We start from the raw sequence: 15,278 nt of genomic DNA, 5'->3' as shown, positions 1-15,278 counted from the left end.
TGTGTGTGTGTGTGTGTGCGTGTGGAATCTTTAGGGTTCTCTACAGTATCATGTCATCTGCAAATAATGACATGTTTTTAGGCCAGTTTTACTTCGTCCTTTCCAATTTGGATGCCTTTTATTTTTTCTTCTCATGTGATTGCTTGGCTAAGACTTCCAGTACTATATTGAATATGAGTGGTTAAAGTGTTTCAAATTAGTACCAGCTTTAAATTAACTCACAGTCACATCTTTGCTTTCTGTGTTACAGGAACTTTACAGTGGTAGCAGAGACTGCAATATCCTTGCTTGGGTACCATCCTTAAATGAACCAGTGCCTGATGATGAGGAGGTAAATATTATTTGTACAGATTTGTACAGTGACTTCTAAATCATTAAGAAACGTTTATTAATTTACTTTATGTGGGAGAAATTTTTAAAGCATTTCTTTCTATTTTCTGATTTTAAAAATAATTTGCCTGTTATAAGATGCTTGACAATTTCAGGAAAATATTAAAAGAGGAACAAATTTCTAAAAGTTAAATTAATTACTAACATTTTTACTTACTACTTTTTTCTGTGCATGTGTCTTTTTTAACACATTTAATATCATGCTTGGACATACAACTTGGTATCAACTTTTCTCACTTAATATTGTACAATAAGCCTTTTTCATGTCGTTAATAACTATTGTTTTAATAATATAGCATTCTGTCATTTATATACCACAACTTACTTATAAATATTTACTTATTTATAGGCATTTCTTTTGATCATTATTAACAAATCAAAGATGTTCATAAATTATTTATATTTCTGATTATTTCTTTGGATAGAATAGGTGACATTTCTAAGGCTCTTTTTTCACACTGTCAAATTTTACCAATTTACATAGCAAGCAGTCTGTTAGTTCCTATCTTAGAGCATAAATTGGTACAAATATGACAGTATGACTAAAATGCCTTAAAAATGTGACGTGTAAACAAAGATGAATCCATAGTCTTAAGTAGTAGACTCTGTATTTTTTTACTTTTTGCTGTTGTTGTTAATCCTCACCTGCAGATATTTTTTTCATTGATTTTTTGAGAGAGTGAAATGGAGGAAGAGGGAGAGAGAGAAAGGAAAAGTGAGAGAGAGAGACATCAATGTGTCTCTTTCATATTGATTGGTTGCTTCCCGCATGTTGCAGCGACCTCAGGTGCCAGGGATTGAAACTGCAACCGAAGTTCATGCCCTTGACAGAGAATTAAATCCTGATGGAGAATTGAATCCGAGACCCTTTGGTCCATGGGTTGACACTCTAACCACTGAGCAACCGGCCATTTACATTAAGCTATCTGTAGGTGATATCTTTCGTACCAAAGATATTCTTTTACCAAGCACTGCTAATCGCCTTATTGCCTGTTAATTATTTTATTTTGGCCCTAATCTAAATGAAAGAGAAAAAAAAAGACAATGACAAATCTTCAAGTGGCCGGCTAAACGCTGTATGAATACCTCCGGATTTCATCATGTGTCTAATTGGTTTATTATGGCCCTGTTTAGTTTTAGTGCATAGCAGCTTTAAGTGACCGAATATTCTTCTGTAGAAAGCTCAATGTGGCCAAGTAATTTGATTCAGCCATTTATTTTGCATTATTATTTAATTGCTATGTCCTGCTGTTTGGAAATCACTATATACATTAAATCCAAGTTAAAACAGTATAGATCCAGTTAGGAAGTATAACAATTATTTACCAAATGAAAATAAAAGTTAATCTACTATGATGTATGTTTGGAAAAAGGACAATAGAAGAAAACTAAAATGCTTATTTTATAAAGATAGCATGTTATTATGATTATTTATTTCCCTATTATGTAGTCATAGTTTGAACTCCTCATCTAGAAAAATTTTTGTATATGGGAAGTTCACCTGAATAAGGAGAAAATAAAATAGAGATATGCAAGTTAGCTTTATTTTTGTTTTAGAGCTGTAAATCCTTATCTTTCAAAATATACTGTTTTGCTTTAAGATAGCAATCATTCTCATTCTCCTATCTAATAATAGACAAACATGGTAATTGACCATACCTTTGCTACGCCTCCCATGGGCTAATCAGCGAGATATGCAAATTAACCACCAATAAAGATGGCGGCTAATTTGCATACTGCAGGCAGGGCAGGACAGCGGGAGCCGCCAACGTGAGCCACCATCCAGGCCCCGTGGGTGACCCCAGAAGCCGCATGATATGGTAGTAACTCTATCAGTAAGCACTCTGAAAGTCAGTGGCATAAATGCACCAATTAAAAGACAGATTATGAGGGTGAATCAAAAACAAAACCCACTTTAAATATAAAGACACATATAGATTAAAAGTAAATGAATTAAGCTGCAACCTGTTTTGCTCAGTGGATAGAGCATTAGCCCGTGGACTGAAGGGTCCCAGGTTAGATTCCAGTCAAGGGCATGTACCTCAGTTGCTGGCTTGATCCCCAGTCCCTATCAGAGCATGTGCAGGAGGCAACCAATCAATGTGTCTCTCCCTTTCCCTTCACTCTCTCAAAATTCAATGGAAAAATATCCTTGGGTGAAGATTAACAAAAACAAAGTAAATGGATTAAGTAACATTAAAGACATTATAAGAAAAATATATTCCAAATTTTGTTAGTTGTATAATGGTTATGTTTAAATTATTAACACCTAAGAAATTGGGTGAAGGGTACATATAATATGCTGTAGTATATTGTAGGTTTTTTTATATGTATGAGATTATTTCAAATTAAAATATTAAAAAATTAAAAATTAATAAAATATTAATTGAAATTTATCTGCATTACATGAAAAATCTCCTAATTGCTTTTAGCATAATTTATTAAATTGTGCTAAAATTTACAAGGGTTCAATTAAAAAATCTTAATTCTAAATGATGTAATAGAAAATATATAATAGTGCAGTTATAAGCACTTATCTGAAAATAAAAATTTAAAGAAGTGAATTTAAAGAAGGGATTAGCCAAAGAAAATATATGCACAACCCATGGACACAGACAACAGTATGGCGATGGCCAGAGAGAAGTGGGGGGCAAGAGCTGGGTAGAGGGGGCAAAAGGGGGGAAATAGGGACATCCTATATAATAATAATAAAAGGCTAATATGCACATTGACTGAACGGCAGAATGGCCGGTTGCTATGATGCGCACTGGCCACCAGGGGGCAGACGCTCAATGCAGGAGCTGCCCCCTGGTGGTCAGTGCACTTCCATATGGGGAGTGCCACTCAGCCAGAAGCTGGCTCATAGCTGGCTAGCACAGAGGTGGTTGGAGGAGCCTCTCCCACCTCCGTGGCAGCATTAAGAATGTCCAACTAATGGTTTAGGCCTGATCCCTTAGGGGCCTAAGCCTTTAGTTGGACATCCCCCGAGGGCTCCCTGGCTGCCAGAAGGATGTCTGACTGCAAGCTTAGGCCTGATCCCCCAGGGAGTGGGCCTAAGTCAACAGGTGGACATCCCCAAGTGGTCCTGGACTGCAAATGGGTGCAGGCCGGGCTGAGGGACCCCCCTACCCCGAGTGCACAAATTTTTGTGCACTGGGCCTCTAGTATTAATATAAAATGGTATGTTCTAAGATTATTTTCACAAAACTTTAGTTTGAAGGATTTCTGTGAATGTAGGTAGAACATGAATGTGATCATTTTACAGATACCCAGTGGAGAAGTCCGTCTATACAAGACTCTGTTCCTGACATGTATATTTACTGTTTAACTCATATTTAAATGTTTTCCATCTCAACGATAAAATAAATAATTCCTGCAGTTTCCCAGAGAGGCAACTACACATACACACACTCACTTAGTCTTTAGTTTCAGGTAAATTAAGTAATAATAAAACTGGTAGGTAACTGGATTTGAATCCCCATTTTGCCATTTATTAGTGGTCTGAGACAAGTGTATATCATTAAAGCAAAAATCGTTTTTAGGATCCCTTTCAGATTCACCCTTAGGTGAGATTTACTTCCCCATCAACCAAGATATAATCCATTATGGGTGTTTCTTCTGAAATCCTAGATAGGGGAGGAATTTAGTTCTGCATTAGAAACTTGATGGGTATTGGGTAATAGGAACAAATTTTATGGTTTTGAAGTATAAATCCTGTTATTTAATTGACAGGCTGTTTTATTATATCAGTAATCTGCCTTTTGGCCTCTTCTTCCTAAAATAGTTGTGGTCAAAGCAAGCCTGTATAACTCTTAATCAATTTTTCCTTTCTGAGATCTATAGGTCAACTACATTATAGTCTAAATCTGACCTCTCACGAAGAATCTTACTTCATTTTGGGTCACACAATACAGAACTGTTTTATTTATCATTTATGCAAGTGTATAATTACTTGCTGACACTAACAACCCTATATTCTACCTATGAAGACTTTCCAGTAATGACCATTAAGAAATTTAGGCTTTATCAAGATGTATGTGTGGTAGATGCTTGTTTCTGTTCTTCTTTCCCAGTTTTTGGACCTGGATTAGATCCACTCTAAACTCATGCTTTCCGATCTCCATGACATTTGCAGTTATCTGTCAATAGAACAGGCAGCCTGGTAAGGTAGAGATGTTCAAGCATAGGAAGGATGTCCACTAGGAGGAGATGTTGTAGAGAAAACTGTTGGTAGTTACATTTGATCAGTGGGTCCCCCGCCAGTAATATGTGTACCACATCCATCCATATTTTTACTGCAGCTTTTAACTATAAGTATGATGTTTTATTTGTGATTTTTAGCAATAAAATATACTTCCTATAATACATTACAGTATAAGAAGTAATGTTACTACTATATTGTTACTACTATAAACAGTAACATTTATATACAACTACATTTCAATTTTCACTTAATTATTTTTGTTTCTTTGCTCAAAAATAATATACAGTAAAATATAATTTTACTTGTCTGTTGAGTCTCCAAATGAAATTTAAATGTTTAATAGGTTACATTATGGTTGACCTTTATATGCTTTATCCAACTAGGGATGTTTTTGGTAGATGTGTAAGGCAGAGTTAAAGACTTCCAAAGATAGAGTAGGGACAAAGAATCACCTTGCCCTTAAGGACAATGCATCTTTGAATAAACTCTCACTAGATAACCTAGTAGTTAAGTTATAAACCCAGTAAACATTTGGATGAAAGAATAAATGAATACAGTTAAGTATGCTACTTTTGCAAACACATAGACTGCTGCAAGGAATAAGTGAATAGCTAGCTGAAATTTGGTAACAGTTTGGTATCTGGACATTTGAGGTACAATGGAATTTCATTTGTATACCTAAGTGATGACAGTCAACATTAGGTTTAGTAATAGTTAATAGTGATAATAGCCAACATTAGGTTAGTAATAGACTCTGAGCTATAGGACAGCCATAAAGAATACCTAAATTAATATATTGTTTACAACCATCCTGGCTGATACTCTGGGTATTTACTGGAAAGTCTACTTTTTCTACCATTATCATTGTTTGAACTATAAAATTTTGTCATCCTGGTCATCAAAAAGGAAATGAACATTCTCAGACATACACTAGGGATTACCCTTATCATAAAATATTGCTGTATGTTGTAAAAAGCAGTACATGTAAGATAATTTGAGTAGTCTTGGTGGTAATTTGGGGCCTTGTAGCAAATGTAAAAGCTGCAGAATAAGAAGTAAACCTGGCTCATAATGCCCGGACACTCAAAAAAAAAAAAAAAAAAAGAGACCATCTTAAAGCCCTTCAGTCATTTGCCAGAGAATAAGAAGGTAACCATTTAAAATGTTTCCTAAAAAAGTGAGTTGATTTAAAAATACCACAAATAATTAAAATTCTTCTAGTTGCTGATTACCTTTATTAGGTATGACTCTAAAGTTGTAAGAATACTGTGATGTTTTATTGTTTTAAATAAACATCACCCAAATGCATGTTATCTTTCCAAGAAAACTCCCAGGGAAACCTAGTGCTAATGACAAACATGTTACCATTTCTGACACATTTTTGCATTGCTTCTGAACCCCCTTACCAACCATAAAAAATAAATAAATAAACCTCACAGCTTATAACCTAAATTACTTTTTGAACCAAAAATGGTATTACTCAGGTTGATGAATACCTTATTCTTCATTTTTGGATATTTGCTTATTTATAAAAGTCAGGTCCATCCAAACAATAAAAAGTTGTCTAGTCAGACTGTAGACCTGATTTCAGTCTTAGCTATATGGATGGTAATTTGTTACTTTCTCCAGGTAATTCCAAAGAGTTGCAGAAATACATTAAGCAATAGCATCATGGTGTGTATGTGTGTGTGTGTGTGTGTGTGTGTGTGTGTGTGTGTGTGTGTGGTGCACAAGTGCCCATGCACACACTCTCATGAGCTCACATGTTATGTATGTGTTGTGAGGTAACTGCTTTGAGGGAAATGTAGATAATTTAGATAAAGTCTGGTATGTCTATTTAAAATGAAATTACGTTATCTTATACTAGAGGCCTGGTGCACAAAATTTATGCACAGGAAGTGGCAGTGTCCCTCAGCCCAGCCTGCACCCTCTCCAATCTGGGACCCCTTGAGGGATGTCTGACTGCCCGTTTACACCTGATCCCACCAGGCCGTCGGACATCTTTCTCACAATCCAGGACTGCTTGCTCCCAACTGCTCGCCTGCCTGCCTGCCTAATTGCCCCTAACCACTTCTGCCTGCCAGCCTGATCACCCCCAACCACTCCCCTGCCAGCCTGATCGATGCCTAACTGCTCTCCTGCCGGCCTGATTGCCCCCAACTGCCTTCCCCTGCAGGCCTGGTCACCTTCAACTACCCTCCCCTGCAGGCCTGGTCACCCCTAACTGCCTTCCCCTGCAGGCCTGTCACCCTCAACTGCCCTCCCCTGCAGGCCTGGTCCCTCCCAGCAGCCCTCCCCTGCTGGCCTGATCACCCACAACTGCCCTCCCCTGCTGGCCATCTTGTGGTGGCCATCTTTGACCACATGGGGGTGGCCATCTTGTGTATTGGAGTGATGGTCAATTTGCATATTACCCTTTATTAGGTAGGATAGTATGTGAGGTGTTTCTTACATTACCTTTGTTTTATAATAATTATTTCCTTCAAAATATCTAATTGTTTTTTATCTGATATATTTCATAACTATATTGTGAACCTAAAATCATGAGATAAATTAATCAAATCTTTCTTTCTCTCCTTTTTAGACCTCAACCAGATCACATTTAAATCCAGCATTTGAAGATGCCTGGAGCAGCAGTGATGAGGAAGGATGAATGTCAATCCTACGTACCTTTGTGTCTCTATTAATGAAAATTTTAAAATGGACTGTTACAGTTTTTTTTTTTTTTTAACTGTTCAGTGATAGCTAAATTAGCTCTGAATTTGGGTGATTTTTCTCCTCATATTTTAAAATGTGATTAGTATTGCCCTAGCTGGTGTGGCTCAGTGGATAGAGCGTCAGCCCTTGGATTGAAGAATCGTGAGTTTAATTCTGGTCAAGTGCATGTACCTTGGTTGCAGGCTAGATCCCCAGCCCTGGTCCGGATGTGGGCGGGAGGCCACCAATCGATGTGTCTCTCTCACATTGATGTTTCTCTCTCTGTGTCTCTGCCCCTATCTTCTACTCTCTCTAAAATTAAATGGAAAAATACCCTCAGGTGAGGATTAACAACAACCAAAAAATGTGGTTAGTATTTTCATGAAATCCTAAAACAGACTGCTATATAGTATATTTAATCAAAACACATCTCTTGATCCCAATTGCTGTGACCTAGGGCAGCCCCTGTTGCTATAGTACAAGGAGATAAGTCACGGCACCCCATGTGGGGTCTTGAGCGGACTGTGTGATGCTCTGAGGATGAGCAAGTGGTGGTTAACAGCACTGACTGTCTACTGGCTACACCATCAGTCTGTTAATTTTCACTTTCAAGGACAATTTTACCGAGGATGACTATATAAAAAATAATAATTGAAAAGTTAGCATAAAAATGTTTTATTCTTTCTTATTCCTGTATTTGGTTTTTGTAGTGATTTCATTTAGTTGACTGTTGTCTAGCTTTATGTTAAATGTTTTTGGATTCAGTTCTTCCCATAATCCAAAAAGTGCACCACAGGAATTTTTTTAACTTGGGGAAAATCCCATGTTGCCTTTATTTTAACACAGCAGATGGCAGCTTGTACTCACACTTGAACTTCCTTTCTCTGAATCTTGTTAAGATGTGACCAAGTTCTACTTCAGTCATCAAGACAGAAAATTTCCTGACAGGGAACCAGGCTTAAACGTGAAATGTCATAAAATTTCTAGTTTACTGTCTACTCTTTTTTGTGTCAACCCATAAGTTATTATCATAAAGCTAATCTTGTATTTCCTTTCTTCCTGGTTCTTATCAGCAAGAAACGTGTAAAAGAAGTTTTTATGAGCTTGAATATCAAGTATGCAGTTGTCGAGTTTTTAAGTGTATAAGTGCTAGACCTCATATTAAACCTTTCTGGACAGATGTTTTATATACATTTACTTTATGGTTGATTTTCTTAAGCTATTACTCTTACTTCCTCGCTCCCCTTGGTGAGGATAGGAGGCTTATGACTTTTGAGAGTGCTATTGAAATTGGAATATTTTTTTTTACTTTTAAGAAAAAAATAAATCTTTCTTCAAAACTGCAAATAACTGTATTGCTTCCTTTTTTTTTTTAACATAAATTAACTCATTTATTATAGGCTAGTAATGTTTCAAATTGTGCAGCTTCTGTCTTCTGATGGCAGACTTCAGTTTTCTGATGGCAGACTTCACTGTGCCAGCAGAAACGGTGTTGTAGGTCTAGGCACCACCAGCTACTGTTCTCATGCCAGGTCCCCACAGCTCACCTCTTCATCCTGGTTTTGCACAGAAGGAGTAAGTATACTTGGCGTGCTGGCTGATTTCAATTTTCTCCACCATTTTCCTGAGGGAGGCACCATAACGGGTCCCATATTTACCAACGACTCTGACCTTTTTGGTGCGTTTAGCAATGTCTTTGCAAACTAGGTCAGAACCCAAGAGAGTGTATTGCTTCTTTCTAGTTATATAAATACAGTCCGTTCTCCACATCTCTGGGTTTCACATCAGTAGATTCAGCCAACTGTGAATCAAAAGTATTCCCCAAAAAAGAAAGTTACATTGTTACTAACATTGTTACTAATTAGGCCTATGATGGTTGTGTCTGTACTGAACACATACAGTTTTTTTCTTGTCATTATTCCCTACTAATACATTATAACAACCATTTACATTGTATTAGGTATTAGAAATAATCTAGAGATGACTTAAAGTAATGGAAAGATGTGTGTACTATACCATTTTATATAAGGGACTTGAGCATCCTTAGATTTTGGTTTTCATGGGGGGTCCTGAAACCAATTCCCTACAAATACCAGGAGATGACGGTATACATGTTCATTGCAAAAAATTCATGCAACATAAAACATTTTCCAAAAAAAGTGATGGTCATGCAGAATTATACTGAGATAACCACCACTGACATTTTAGTGGCATTCTTCCAAGCATCTCTTTGTTACACATAACGGTATATTCAACATGCTGTCATTTCATGGAAACCCCTCTCCTCCCTCCACTCCCTTACTTCTTCTGCCACATGTGCATGGGTTCTCCTAAGAGCTGCTGCTTGTCAGTATGCAAAGGGTCTCATGCACAAATAGAGCTGATGCCACCATTGCTTTCCTAGTTCGCCTAAGGTTGATTGGGACACTCTAGGGAAGGGAGCACAGCTCACAGCAAAGGCCACTTGGCACCACCAGAAGCTTATCAGGTAAACATCCAAAAGGAAAAAGTTTAGCTGCCTAGAAATACAAGCCATTGTAAAATACTTTGTTAAAAAACAAAAGTGGGGTGCCCCGGCCTATCCCTGTAACTGGAGTGTCAGTTGGTTGGAGTGTCATCTCATGTACCCAGAGGTCACTGATTCCAGGTCAAGGGCCTATACTCAGTTGCGGGCTTGATCCCCAGTTGGGGCATGTGCAGGAAACAACCAACTAATGTTTCTCTCTCTTCCTCTCTCTCTCTCTCAAAAAAAAGAAAAAAAGAAAAAAAAAAAAAGGCAGGGTATGAGGAAAAGATGATTATTCTGTAGATAGGAGTCATGTCTTCCCAGTGAGAGGTTGCCTAGAGGTACCTGGCTCCTTCAGCCTCTCCCCTTTCCCTCTTACCAGCCAGATAAATAAAGTAAAGATGTGCTGCAGTTTCAGAAGCAAAAGCCTGAAAAAGGAAGAAAACAAAGGAAAAAAGATGGCTACTTTTGATGACTATAATCCCAAAGGGAAAAACAGGAACTTTAAATCTTAGGCAATAGGCAAATGCCAGTTGAGCAAACATAGTTCTAATCCTAGATTACTTACTGATTTAAAAACAAACAAAATCAGACCCCTAGCTACAAGGAGAGAAAATAAAAGGCAATTAAGTAATAAATACATATATAATAACAAAATCTTATAATTTGATCCAATTAGAAGCTTAAAATGTTTATACTAAACTAGAGGCCCGATGCACGAAATTCATACAAGAGTAGGCCTTACTTCCCTCGGCTGCCAGCACTGGCTTCCCTCGCAGCCCTGGCTTCGTCCAGAACGACGTTGGTCTAATTAGCATATTATGTTTTTATTATTATAGATTCACATACAAATTAATTTATATAACAAAAATATAAAAAGGACCCCTATGATGGATCACTATGATGTTGATATCCATTGTGGCCCTCATACCCAGTATCCAATATTATTAAAATTACTGGTTCTGTTCAATCAACAACTGGTACATATTTTGCTCTTGTAGATTTGGCTGACATGTTCTGTTCAGTGCTTATTTCAACAGCCTCTTAGCTGCAGTTTGTCTTCACCTCAAAGTGACACAATGCACCTTTTCCAGGCTACCCATTGGGTACTTTAAACAGCTTTGCACACGTTCTTTGCAGATAGGATCTCCACTGCATCCACCTTCTTCCAGAAACAGGTATGACATTACATGGATGACTTCCTCCTCCAAGGAGATTCATTTGATACAATCATTTAGGATCTACAGGTCCAATATCTTTTAGTACTTAAGAGGTTCTGATGACATTATCTTTATTTAAAATTTTTAATTCCAAATTAAAATCAACAGGCACTCCTGCTAGACCCCTCAAGAGACTGGCTACCTCTTATTGCCTCCTGGAGTCTCTGGACCACTTAGGATGGCTATAAGTTACCCAAGGGCCTCTGATGTAAGAAACTGCCCTTTTAGCCTCATTCTGTACTCTGTTAAAACAACAAATGAAGTACATGCTGGGTTCTCTGGAAAACAGAGGCTCTTGCTGTGACCTTCCATAACCAGCTGCCTATTAGTTATGGGTCATGAAAACTGAACATCAGGAAGGCAGCATAGCTCCTGAGGCCTCTTTAAGACAGGATGGAGCCAAACATGTGCTCTCTGACATATCCCACCAGCAGGAAGATGTGGTTTTCCCTGTCCTCTGTTTCTTGCCAGATGCCATGGTACTAGAGGATGCCACCCCTAGTCCACATGGCTACCTGGGAAGCCACTTGGGATTCTCTGAATGAATAGCAATGGGAGTACATAGGCTATGCACACAGCACAGCTAACCATCATACATGATGGAGCTCAGTGGAATGCAGATTTTCATCTTAGCCAGAATGTCCTTAATAAAGGATGGGAACCAAGAAAAAACACACTTGGCAAACTTTAGGCAGTCATCTTAGTGCTGGATATCCTGGCCAACAAGTAGCCCCTTTTTCACGTTTATTATAAACAATTGGGCCGTTGTCTAAAATTGCCCCTTTCAGGAGAATAGAACAAACCAACTGTGGGACTCTTGCCTCCCAGATATCCAAAGTATAAATAAAATCACACATCTTCAATGTATTAAGGCCACACTACAAAGCCTTTCCAGGACACTCTATTACTTTTGGGGTTACAGACATGACTGATAATTACCAAGACACATTTTACTTCTCCAAATACACAATGCTAGTCTCTCAGAAAAAGTATTCATAGAACTTTCATCTCCCTTAAAGGTCCCAAATAGCCAGCTTAATTGAGATACATCTGGTCTTCTCAAACAACTTCTTTTTAAATTTTAGTCAGGTAAGTAGACCTTTAAATGGGGTTCTATCTTGCTCTTAAATCAAAGCTCCTTGTCCAATTTATACCTCACATCAACTTAAAAAACTTTCCCATTTCCCTTTCTTATAGATACAGGGGGTTGCACATTGCCTCACTGTACATAAAAACTTATATATGAAACCTTTATAGAATGTCTTCACCTATCTTTATAATTTTTTTATCATTCCTACATCCCAGAAAGGCTGGAGGTCAGGTAAAGGACACATACTTTCCTGGGACCCATTAACCAAATTGTCCATGGACCAGACAGCTGCTCATCTTACGGTAATATGGGACCCAATTGAACCTAAACTTCCTATCAAGCCTGTTCTTTACAATTGATTAAAAAACTCAAATATAGGAAGTATAGTCCTTTACTTTCTACTTTTTTTAAGTAGACAATTGAAAAATAGAAGAAACAAGGAAATAATAAACAACCCTGTAGCTACCTCTCTTAATTCTCTGTAGGAATCTACAAATGCCCTGTATCCTCCTGACTAACCACTCCTGTTTAAACTCATGCAGGTGCTCATAAACCTTTTCATGGGTTAATGTGGCTCTCCTAGGCTATGCTTTCTCGGGGCTTACAAAGAATTGAATGCTAGAATTCTAACCTGGGTTGTTATTTGTCACTAAAAATACAAGTGAGGCAGTGTTTAAGACCAAGCTCCTCTTAATGCCTTGACATTCTGCCAATGGTTATTTAATAGGGCTGTACTCTTAGGCCTGGCCAGTGGCTTTGTTTCCTTGGCATTGGTGGTCAACTCTTGAAGGCAAAAAATGACTGGCTCAAGCGGCTTCTCTTTTGTTCATGTCATTGTTTGTGGCTGGAATTAGCTACAGCACTAAATTAGGGCCTGATAACACCTTCCTGTTTAAACAACAGCAGGGGCAGGAGAGCTGCTACTTCCCAGTGGTTTGCACTCCCCAGCATCATCCATTGTTGTATGTCTCTATATAAATATACTGTTTTAAGTTGTGCTAAAATGAGGAAATAATATTCTCTTTTTTTTTTAAGGAAATAATATTCTGGAATAAGTCTTTGAAAGTTCAGTTATCTATTTCAATTTCCTGTTTTAATGTTTTTATATATACTTTATATGCAAAATTTTGTCAGTTTCAGTAAATACTATGGATAAAAGATTTAAAATAACTAATTGACAACCACTATGAACATTAAAGATGGTAACATTATGGAAAGTAATTGTAATGACTACACAAAGAAATAAATAATAAACAGTGGACTGGAAATCAGAACACCTGAGCCTTAGTTTTACTACCAAGTCAACAAGTATTCAAAAAAACCTATGAATTTGAATAATATATTTTTACTTTCTTTTCCTCATTAGTTAAAAAAGGAAGGAAGGGGGCAGAAAACTGGAATAGAAAATTGTTAAATTCATTTCTCTCCAGAATCACACATTGAAATATTTAGAAAGCATTTTTAAGTGGCATTCACTGTGTTAAATACATGGAGGCGTATAGTCAAGATTAATTGACATTCATTGAAGGCAAAGGTGAAGTGTCTTTATAAAAGTTTCATGAATTATACTGAATGACCATTCAAACTCTAATGGAAGGAGCAAGCTGTTTTGCCTAAACTAAAACTTTTAAAGTTTCCATCTAAGTTATTATGGAGCCACCACCATTTAAGCTGTTTTATTTAGCAAATTGCTTAGCCTCCCTGAGCTAATTTCCTTATTTGAGGAAAGGTAATAAAATACACTTTACAAAGTTGAAATAAAGTTCTGACATGTAAGAATTGTTCAACTAATAGAACTCATTTAAAAATCTCAAGATTATTGAGGTCTGAGCTCTTACCAAAATTTTCTGAAATTTGACCTCTATGGGACATTGTCTGCATATTTATTTTGTCTTCCTCTCCTTTCTAGAATGTGCACTCTTAGAGCAGGGGTTTTGTCTGTTTTGTTTATTGCTTATCTTCAGCACCTGGAACACTGCTTGGCAAATAGTAGATGCAAAAATATGTATTTATTTATTGAATTAATCAGTGAAACCACACCATTAACAAGCACTTAACTGCAAAGCAACTCCACTCACAATTTGCAAATAATAAAGTGCTTAATTGTGTTATTTTTATAATTTACTATGTATGAAATTTTAAGTGTATTAAATATTAATTAATAACTGGGTATTACTTTAATAATGTAGCCTTTTTCTTGCAAAATGGCAAGGGGTCCTATTTGCAAGCTTGCTACAAGCCTGTACACGAACATAGATCCTCCCTGAATCCTTTAGAGGGCTGCAGTTATACTGGAGACTAGCTTTGTGATTCTCAGTAGCTAAACAAAATTAGGGGAACTTTGAAACCTTGAGTTTAGATTTCTTAATATGGTCTTCTCAAACTAGCCCATTCCTACCTGGTAATATGGTTGGACTGAATTTCCCCATTGCCTTAGGCTCTAAGGTTTCTGGGCTTTCTTCTCTAGTGGCTCTCCCCGTCCCCACCCCCAATCGTGGAAATATGACAGATAGTTCTGGAAATTTTACATATTTCAGGTCATTGATTAGCTTTGTACCGCGAAAGAATGTGGGGAAGGAAAGATAAGGGCTCACAATCTCAGATGCTTACAAAAGGCAGGAGAACATGGTAGATAAGTGAAGGGGTGGGGATAACAAGAACCAAATATAAGAATTACAGTCATACCCTTTATGACATTTTGATGTCAGCATATAACATAGTAAATACATAATCTTAGAGATTAGATTTTCTGATGTAAAATTCAAATACCCAATTAAAAGTACATATTTTGGTTATTATTTATTATTTTTTATCTTGAGCTAGAGAAATGTGACATTTTTTCCTATGTTATTTGAGAGCAATATTCATTTTATTCAAGTGAATAATGTAACAGTTTTTCACAGATATGGTTTTTCCAAAGCATCGATTTCTCAGTAAATTTTTTGTATATTTAACATATCTGAGCTGTTTATATAATTCAATGCATGGTTAGATTTCATACCTACACTCCAGTATGCTAACTTACATTAACTCTTTATTCACATTATCAATATTAGCTGAGAAAAGGCAAGTTTGTTCCATTTTACAAATATTTATTTGAAATCAAATAACATTTTTAAGAATTCAGCTCTTAGCTCTACAAGGGGTAATCATCACTTAGATTTCTGGAAA

The 15,278-nt window shown here is 37.0% G+C and overlaps 1 protein-coding gene across 5 annotated transcripts in view; it reads left to right on the top strand.

Moving 5' to 3' along the window:
* ERCC8 (ERCC excision repair 8, CSA ubiquitin ligase complex subunit) overlaps window positions 1-7,498 on the top strand; it is a 41,086-nt gene extending 33,588 nt beyond the window's left edge. For all 5 annotated transcript variants that reach the window (XM_036309852.1, XM_036309850.1, XM_036309856.1 and 2 more), the window contains 2 exons: window positions 251-331; window positions 7,179-7,498. In XM_036309852.1, the coding sequence (XP_036165745.1) occupies window positions 251-331; window positions 7,179-7,247 (150 nt within the window). In that variant the 3' untranslated portion in view covers window positions 7,248-7,498. The remainder of the gene's footprint in view (window positions 1-250; window positions 332-7,178) is intronic.
* Window positions 7,499-15,278: the final 7,780 nt, after the last annotated feature.

This window comes from Myotis myotis, unplaced genomic scaffold (assembly GCF_014108235.1).
Source record: "Myotis myotis isolate mMyoMyo1 unplaced genomic scaffold, mMyoMyo1.p scaffold_m19_p_5, whole genome shotgun sequence".
Classification (NCBI taxonomy): Eukaryota; Metazoa; Chordata; class Mammalia; order Chiroptera; family Vespertilionidae; genus Myotis; species Myotis myotis.
This window is presented reverse-complemented; position numbering and strand designations above follow the sequence as displayed.